We start from the raw sequence: 10,120 nt of genomic DNA, 5'->3' as shown, positions 1-10,120 counted from the left end.
CATAGCTTGCAAAGAAGTTCCAAAAATCAAAAGAAATTCTAGTAGAATCTGCAGTAAAATCCAAGTGAGGATGTTGAAAAAGTTTTTTATAGATATAGAATACTTTGGAGATTTTTTCTGCTCAACACAGAAGAACTTCCTGGTGAAATTCTTGATAGTTGTAAGCCGTAGTTCAGACTTTTACTTCAGTGAAATTCATAACATTTTTATGGAGAAACGCAAGAGATTATTTCGGTCAAGTCATGCAAAAAAAAAACGGAAAATCCTAAAAAAATCAAACTAGTGTACTCAGCTCAAAGCTGCTGTATATATCGTTTTCAAAAAATAAAAATAAAAAAAGTCTACGTAGACTTTTGGTATACCCCCCCGTCCCCCTTCGTAGACTATCGTAGACTTTTTCGAAACCCCTCCCCCCCCTCAAGAGTCTACGTGGTTTATGGACAGCCCCAAACACATTTTAAAAACAAATCGGATTTGTTCAAGTTTGAAAATTTATGTGATCTATAAACAATAGGTAGTGATTAAATTCTTCGTTCTTTCCCTGATCAATACAGTTTTGAGTCAATGCACAAGTAGGTACATTTAATGAAAAAGATTATTTTCAAAGCCGCGTCCACGCATGTGGCGGTAAAAAAGTATGAAGCACTATGACTTATGGAAGTCGCTTTTCTCTTAGACAAACCCAATGATCATAATATAAAAAAGCCTGAAAAATATTTAGTGTGGGGAATGTTTCAATATATCACGTGTTGTACATTCAATGTTTTGAAATATATTTAAAATACGATCATATCATCGGCCTAAACACTATTTGACCCCACTGTTCGTTGTCTGTATGCGTAACATGATTCGTAATTTGTTACAGAAACGTGTTTTACACTACTGATATAACATACTATAAGTACAAATCTTCCAACTGTTGTTCTAAAACGGCTTTGCCTCTTACCTAGAAAACCAACCTATTTTGCGTCCTTTTGCTCGTCCAAATCGGTCACAGGACCCACAACTTCCGATGCAACAATTGTGGAAGCACTTGAAAAAGAGGACGACGCTATTGAGCTCAGGCAAAGCTCTCCGGGTGACGCTCCGCCAGGGTTTCGATTCTTCTGTAACCGATAGGGCTGGTTGCTGGTTAAGTGGGAGAAATCATTCATCACGTCGGTGTAGGTTGAATCTCCGCCCAGGTAGGTACCACCATCCTCCCCAGGTCCGATTTCATCGTTTAGCTGAGCAAGCCTCAAAAGCGTCACTATGTCGGCATCAGTTCGCTCTACCGCTATGTCGATCGGTAGTTTCTGATTCGTAGCTTTAATATCGTACTTCGCCTTGTGTTTTGAGGGGTAGGTATGCCTGAGCTGTAGAACCATTTTCAGCCGCAAGATGAAGAGCGGTGTACCCGTTCCTATCCGTGGTGTTGATGTTGCATCCGTTGATGAGGAGAAATTCGCAGGACATAACTGAACCGGAAAGTATGGCGGCATGCAACGCGGTTCGATCGAGTTCTCCCGGGTTGGTCCAGTTCTTGTCTGCCCCGAGGGCCATCGCTTGGCACATCACTGGCAAATTATGACCACTCGCTGCTTTGTACAGAAGGAAGTTGGGATTAAGCTTTTCGAAGTCCTCGCACTCCATGATTCCGTTATCTTCTTCTCCACTAGTAGATTCTTGGTCAGAGTTGAGAAGTAGCAGATGTTCATCGGTTAGATTATGATCGTTTTCAATGATGCTATCCCCAATTAATAGAATGTCGTTGAATTTCTTTGGAATGTTTAGGTTCACATCTTTTTCGTCGGCATCCGGGTCAGTATCTGTATTTCCACCACTGGATGTTCCTTCAGCTACTTCTTCTTTATTCTTCTTCCTGAGAAGCTTTCTATAACTTCTGCGCCTAAGCTTTTTAATACTCCATTTCTCCGGATATTTCGAACTATCATTGTCCAGGCTCTTGAACGACAAGGTAGATGAAGACGTACTAGTTGGAGTAGGATCAAGACCCAACCCTCCCGTACTATCCAGCGGAAGCACAAACTTCCGATCAATGTATTTGGCTTTGATCCAAGCTTCGCGAACCGATATTTCACAGTTGTCTGTGGCGCGATCAAATCTGTTAACTTTGGCCGTATTAGCTTCGTAGATCCGATTGATTACGTCGTTACCAAGCTCTATCATGACGCGGAGGATTTCCGGTTCCCATACGTCCAGCGTAAGAGAACGGACCTTGCTGTAATGGACTCCCAAGCTTCGATGCACTCCGGAGCAGGCAATACACAGGGTGATACCGAGGTTGATCGAAGCCCACTTGGGATCCGTGTTGCCACAATCACAACAGCGTGAATTTCCGGGAATGCGTAGTATTTGGGTCCAATTGCTGAAAAATAGAAAGTCGGAGTTTCATTTCATTTTCTATAATAAGTAATTGGCGTAAATAAAAAGGGCGAGAGGTGTTGTGTTCAAGAAGCAAATAAGGCGCATTGCAAATATCACATCAAGCGATGGCCGATGATACTTACATTTTCTTGACAGTTTTTCTGGGATCGCCGGTCTTCCCGCTCGAACCAACGGCACCACCCAGACTACCGGGGGCACTTTCGTTCGTTGGTGATTGACTGGCAATACCACGCATATCGCTGCTATACGGACTGTGATACTGAATAGCAGAATCGATTCCCTTTTGCAGCGCCTTGAACCATGCATTCAACATTATCTCCGAATCCGCTTGTAGGATGTGAGATCTAAAAAGCAGTTTGGCAATATAATCAACTATACTTCCTTACTTACTTACTATACTTACTTGGTTGGTGAAATCACCTCGAAGCAGAATCGGCGATCTGAGTCGGAAAGCAAACGCACCGTACACAGCCGCAGATCTTCTTCCATCACTGTGGGAAGCTCTTCACCCATGCGTTTCCGGTAGAACAGCTGATTGTCGCGCATGCAAAACCAACGTCTGTTCCACGTTTTGAAAGCATTGGACGTACGTTTGAATAGATAGCCTTCCATGTGGTTCAGAGGTCGATTAGTGTACGGCTGGGAAGCTCGTTGGTCCCCGCCTTCACCGGCTGATGAGGAGCTGTTCGAAATGATCGACGGTGTACCACCGGTGGAGGAAAGAGATCGCTCTCCATCCTCCAGCAGTTCATTGACGCAAGTATGGCGATTCTGCATTTGCTTATCGAGTACGTTATAGTCTGCACGCATGTTACTTATTTCTTCGTCGAGATTTTTAAAGATCGATCCGTAATCTTCGCAAAGGTCTGATCCCTGGTGGAAATAAGTACTACATGCTTGGATGTAGCTTAGGATCGTTGCGAGAATTTCGTGACGCTTACGATTCTGCAGCATTGTAATATAATTCACATAGTCTAAGGCTGCATGATTGTAGCAGGACTTTGTAGCAGAGAGCAGGTTTTCCGCTTCGACGATGTCTACGGGGCGATTTTTGTTGACCTGTGCGTTCTTATAAACAGCCGCATCCAGGTTTTCCGACACCTTGGTGAATATTTGCTTATAGTCTTTGACCTCTTTGACATCTTTCTTCAAAAAGCTGGTCAAATTCTTCAATACGGTCCGGCTGGCTTGATCTAGCAAAGTGGTATGGCATTTGTTCAGCTGCTGGAGGCAGTGGGTCAGTGTGGTCAGGGCACTAGTGGAAGATTTGTCCTCTTGGAAGTGTTTCTGGAGGTCCCATAGTGACGTGGCGAAAGCGCTCTGATTTCTGATGTACTCTTTGCCAGTGTCGACAGCAAGGCTGCACATTTTTATTACTTTTTCAAGCTTCTGCTCTAGGTGATCTATTTCGTTTTCTTCCTGTTCAAGGCGTAGTCTGTAATCGAAGAGAAAGTATATGTTAGAGAAATATTTAATTGTTGGGTATTCAGTAATACCGTGATTTTTGAAGAATTAATCAAATACATAATTAACTGTATATAAATTGATCTAATTATTCGTTATCGCAAACTGTAATATTACTTTTTAAATATGTCGATCTATAATATGTATTTATTATCGATTCAAAAGGTAGAGTCAGTTTGGGCTGATCAAGTTATTGAAGGCCTCCTAAACTCCACAGAGACTGCGGATTGAGAAGTTGATAAGAACCCTCAAAGGTAACACATGTGAGACCCTATGTTTCGAACGATGAAAAAATACCAAATTGCAATGTAAAAGAAAAAGAAGAAGAAAATGACTAACACAAACACTATAAATATAGGGAAGTCGTAAAGATCTCCTTGATTTAAACCTTTCCGTTTCCGTTGTACCAGTGCATCCTATCGCGAAGAGTTACGGAAGTTCAATTCGGTACTCGATTATAAAGGCACTTCAATTTTCCATTGGCAGTCAAATAGTGGACATGGCTTATTCCACGAATGGAATGAAGGTCGATTCACGATTCACTCTAAATCTTCGCATGTCACTCTACTCATTGAATAAGTCCAATCCCGTGGTATTGGCCAGGGTACGAGAAACCTTCGAAAATCGGGCTGGAGCTTCGAGCATATTCTGAAAAACTTTGAATAAAAATTGATCGCGGAGTGCAATATCCTGAAGTCAGGCTGAAGAAAATGTTTCCAAAACGTTCACCAACGGGTAAATATGCAGAAGGACGTACTACAATTCAGAGCAACTATCAAATCACACACCACGAACGTATCACAACTTCAGGAAATTAATAAGATAAATTAAGCCCCACTTAAGGTTTCACTTACAATCAGGCCAAAATCCCAATAGATGTCGCTATATAGCTCTTCAAAAATCCTCAAACCAGAAGAAATGACCTACTTACTTACTTACTTACTTACCTGCGGTGGTGCAAACGGCCGACTTGAATAATCTCCATCCTGAACGTTGTCCAGCTATCGCCTTAACCTGTTACCAGGTTAGATTTCGGTCAACTTCTTTTATTTCTTTATTAAGGCTTACCCGCCATGAACCTCTGGGTCTGTCTCTGCTGCGATGTCCCGCTGGGTTCCAGTCTAATGCTTGTTTACAGATTTCGTTTCCGCCCCTATGTAGAGTGTGGCCAACCCAGCCCCACTTCCGATCCCGAATTTCTGTTGCTATCGGCCTCTGGTGACAACGACGATGGAGCTCGTTGTTAGAGATCCAGTTGTGAGGCCACCAGATCCGAATTATATACCACAGGCATCTGTTGATGAAAACCTGCAGCCATTGAGCGTTCTCCACTGATACACACCATGTTTCGCTAGTGTAAAAAAGCACAGATTTCACGTTAGAGTTGAAAATTCGTATTTTTTGCGTACACTTATCTGCCTGTTTTTCAGATATTTCTTAAACTCGCAAAGGCAGCCCTCTTGATCCGTGCGCCTATGTCGATCTTGGTACCTCTTGCGTCTCAGGGCGCCCCACATATTCTCGTGATTGAGACGGTCGAAAGCTTTTTCGTAGTCAATGAATACCAAGTAAGTGGAATTCGTTGACCTGCTCCAGAATGTTACGGAGCGTGACAATATGGTCCACACAGGATCTTTCGGCACGGAATCCGGCCTGCTGCCGCCGGAGAGTCGCATCGATTTTCTACTGAATCCGGGCTAGGATAACTTTGCATAGAACTTTAAGAACGGTACACAGCAACAGTCGACCGGAAAAGTTGCGGTGTCCCAGATATTACGAAATAAACGATGCAGTAGTTGAGTGGATGTCATGGGATCAGCTTTGAGCATCTCAGCTGATATGCGATCGACCCCTGGGGCTTTATTCGATTTCATGCTTTCGATGGCTGTTTGAATCTCTAGCAGTGATGGAGCTTCGGTATTGACGCCTGTTATACGTCGGATCCTAGGCAGATCATGCCGAGGTGGTGGTGGCCTGGTTGGCACTTGAAAAAGTTGTTCGAAGTGCTCGAATCAGCGTTTCAGCTGGTCATTTGGGTCGATCAATAACTGACCATTCGCGTCTTTCACAGGAATCGTTGCATTCTTCTTCGCCTCGCTTGAGCGTTGTAAGATATCGTAAAGGAGTTAAATGTCCCCGGTTACTGCGGCTCTCTCTCCTTCGTCAGCCAGAGAGTCCACCCATGCTCGCTTGTCGTGTCGACACGAGCGTTTTTCTTCCTTTTCCAGAGCCGCGTATCGCTGACGGGCTAAGACTTTGGCTCCTCTGGTTTTTGATCGCTCTATCGCGGCTTTGGCTTCTCTCCGCTCCTCTATCTTCCTCCAGGTCTCATCGGTGATCCTTTGTTTTCTCTGGGTGCGCAGTTCGCCCAGATTGTTCTCGCTGGTGGCGATGAAGGCATTCTTGATGGCGGTCAACTGGTCTTCCACGCTGCTACCTTCCGAAATATCTGCAGCACACGTCTCCAGTTCTTCAACGAAGGCCCGTTTCACCGTGGCATTTTCCAATCGGCGTGTGTTGAACCTTTGTTCAACTCTTTCCGCGAATCCGCGCAATGCGCAGGCGTATTTCGCCGATGAGGAGGTGATGATCAGACGCGATATCGGTACTACGTTTATTCCGTACATCAAGAAGGCTTCGTTTCCATTTTCGGCTGATGCAGATGTGGTAGATTTGATTTTCTGTAAAGCCGTCACGGGAGACCCACGTGACCTTGTGAACCGGTCGATGAGGGAAGAGCGATCCCCCGATCACCATGTCATTATTACCACAGAATTCTGCGAACATCTCTCCGTTTTCGCTCATTTCTCCGAGACCATGGCGTCCCATAATGCGCTCATGGTTCGAGTTGTCGGATCCGATCTTCGCATTAAAATCGCCCAAACAGATCTTGATATCACCCTTCGGAATACTATCTACGACGGCATTGAGTTGACTGTGAGTTCCCCCCGTAAACCAGAGTATAGCAGAACTTGTCCCTATGGCGTTCTGTATTCTCCTAAGTTTGGCCAACGGACTTCACTCAGTCCCAGCATCTCAAGCTTCATGCGGCGTGACTCATTGGCAAGTTGTGCCAATTTACCCTGCTGGGCTAGGGTTAAAACGTTCCATGTTCCTATTCGTTGTTGTTTCGCGTTAAGAGTCGTCGCCGTAAAATCAGTCCGTATTCTTTCATTATCGGATTCTCGAACAGACGCTGTTGGAGCCGCACCACCTTGATGAACAGACGCTCGATCAGTCGGGTCAAATTTGTTTAAAGTCATACCCAACACCAGGACTAGGCTAGTGCGCTTTGAGCAGCACATGGTCGCTTTGATCGGGCCTGCATGGGGACACATGCAGCTTTTTATAGAAGTTCAACAGAGCCCACTGTCGAACTCCACCACATCCTAGGCATACCCCACAGGACGCAATCTCTCACTCTAGCTGATGTCAGAAGGACAACAGTGCCTAGGCTACACTACCAGCTAAGTACGTAACCCTTAGCTGGCGGTCAATTGTCATCGGAAGACCCGTGGAAGCGTGAGTATTGGAACTTGTGAGGACCAGAGCTATCTTAAGCGCTCCTTCCCGGATGTCAACTCACCATTTCGTAGCCCTTTCGGGATAATTAGAGATTGCATATTATCTGGAAACTACAAAAGTAGGTATACTAATGACATTCTTTCCTTCAAGATACAATAATGAAACATTTATTCTCTTCGAGAAGAGAAATAATAACAAATATAATTAAAAACTTCCTGCAAGAAGTGACTCTCGAACAACATTCGAAAGCTATAAATGTGACGAGTGTTTTTCATTCGATTTGAGTCGTTTTCCAGTGTGCTATCGAGTATCCATAATGCCAAGACATCTCGTTATTCTTGTACCTCCTCGAGCATACTCGAACGAGATCGCATCGAAAGCCGTAATGCCCAACATGTTCGACTCAATAGAATTTCGTTCGAATCGAGATGCGCAATCCCACCCCTGAATCAGACTTGTTCTGAAGTTTTGGTCGTCAAGAATGAGATGACTGATTTGTTTGAATATTATATAAGCCTATTGGTTTATTCTCTCAAAAACACAATGAGTACAATGAGTCTACAGAGAAAAGATGTCATCGAAATTAGTACACTTCATCGGCCCATAGTCTTACTTTCTTACTTTGGCATAGCATAAATCATGCACTTTTAAACAAAGGCAAATTTCGTAAACGGAAGATACCTATTGTCCTGCAGTTCGATAACTCACCTGAACTTTGGAGAATCCTTCAGGCACTCGCTGAAATCAATTTTACACGTCATGTTGGTATTGTGGGAGGTTTCCCTGTGCGAAATCATTGCATATTATTTTACAAGTTCCATACAGGCATAGTTTTCCTTCCACAAATTCGTCGCTAACAAAACAGGAAACCTACAGGTGAACTGAAAATACCGTATGTGAAGTCTTGTTTTGTAGTCGCTACCAGCAGCAGCTTGCTAATGATAATTATTGCCAGTGATTGCGATGACGAACGCAAATGGGCACGGCGCAGTCAACGAACAGCGAAGTGAAGCCCTTCTTCCAATTGCTGGAGATTGTCGATCGTTTCCGGCTACTATCGATGATGTGACACTACTTCAAATCCACTACAGCAGCTACACTTTGGACAATGAATCGATCGAGAAATATATATGCAAAAAAAAACAACAGGGAAAAATGCATAAAACTTTCACTGCTGATGCACCACAAGACAACTTCGAAACAAAAATGCCCTGCAAGTTCACACTCTACGCGATGTATGTATCGTAATTTACTAGCGTAGCGAGCTGTCAAAAAAGTATGTTTTATGAATGAGTCATGCCCGTATCAGACCCGAAGCTGGAATGAACACATTCATTCCAGCTTCGGGTGTTTGTTCCGAATGAATTTGGATGACATTAAAATCCTTATCGGCCAAACTTGTATATCTCGGGTACTTTTTCAAAACGGCATATGTTGCAAATTGAAAACAAACCCGTTTTGACCAGCATACACGGTTAGATGACTTTACCCATTAATGGGTACTATGTTATTGTTGATATTATTCCCACCGTGAAAAATTCACCCATTATCAACAATAACATAGTACCCATTAATGGGTAAAGTCATCTAACCGTGTATGGCATCAAATTCATCTATAAAAATGCTAAAAGTAAAAAAAAATTATGTTATGTAGGGGGAATGACGGCTTTGGCAGGTTTTGTTCTATTATTGGCAGGGGTTTTTTTTATGACTGACTAGGCTCAAATTTGGCCTAAACATTCTTTGCATATCAAAGAATATTGTGGCCAAATTTCATAAAATTCGGTCGACAAAAACCCCCTGCCAATAATAGAACAAAACCTGCCAAAGCCGTCTGTTCCCGTATTATAATAAGAGTGACACTATTCATACAATTTCAATTTGAGCCCAACAAGAATGATTGGAATAACATACATATTTCAAAGCAGGCAGCCAGAACAAAAACAAATATGACAGAAGCATGGAAGATGACCGATGTCACACATACTTTTGCAATCTTATTGGGACTGCACTGAAAATGTTCGTTTATGTGGTGCAAAAAGATGCACTTTCCGGTGTACAGTAGCCGTTCGATAACTGCAAAATGTTTACTTTTCAGTTATCGAAAGCCGTTCGATAACTGCAACGCATTCTAGACGTCAAACGGTTGTCAATCGACGTCAGATGCAATAAAAGTGCATCTAAATGTGCAACGCAATGCAGCTGTCATTAAGTCTGACATCAGTTTGAAGTATAGCAGTCCGATAACTGCAAAACTGTTGCAACTATCGAATTGCAGTTAAAAAGCATTGCAGTTAAATGACTTGCAGTTATCGAACGTCTACTGTATATAGCTACACCACAAAAAACGAAAACGACATGACGTATGGCTGTGATTGATGATCTATAAATGTACAAGTCTAGATTGCTTTGAGAATAGGTCGTATGTGCAAACCTGGGTGGTGCGAATAGAATCGATATGGTTGTCAAACTGAAGCCAAACTTTTCTATTGTGCCGGAGCCAAACATTGAAGATTGTGGTTATGTTCGTTTCAGATCCTATATTGAGAAGTATTGTTATTATTTGTGAAAAAAATAAAAATAAATTTAGATTGAGTTTTGTATTCTTTGTAACAAATATTTTCACATTATATTTCGAGTTGAATATTAGTAGGTATGCAATTAAATAGCACTCGTTACGAAATTTTCCGAAATTCAACAGCTGATTGGAGCAGAAATGTGTGTAAACCATAGTAAAGTCATG

The 10,120-nt window shown here is 42.8% G+C and overlaps 1 protein-coding gene across 1 annotated transcript; it reads right to left on the bottom strand.

Moving 5' to 3' along the window:
• Nucleotides 1-462: 462 nt before the first annotated feature.
• Nucleotides 463-8,622, bottom strand: LOC134202157 (arf-GAP with coiled-coil, ANK repeat and PH domain-containing protein 1-like). The gene is given in 5 exon segments (XM_062677204.1): nt 463-1,334; nt 1,336-2,368; nt 2,511-2,732; nt 2,792-3,823; nt 8,086-8,622. Coding segments are annotated over 5 exon segments (2,751 nt in total). The 5' UTR covers nt 8,175-8,622; the 3' UTR covers nt 463-959.
• Nucleotides 8,623-10,120: the final 1,498 nt, after the last annotated feature.

This window comes from Armigeres subalbatus, unplaced genomic scaffold, assembly GCF_024139115.2.
Source record: "Armigeres subalbatus isolate Guangzhou_Male unplaced genomic scaffold, GZ_Asu_2 Contig1041, whole genome shotgun sequence".
NCBI classification, from domain to species: domain Eukaryota; kingdom Metazoa; phylum Arthropoda; class Insecta; order Diptera; family Culicidae; genus Armigeres; species Armigeres subalbatus.
This window is presented reverse-complemented; position numbering and strand designations above follow the sequence as displayed.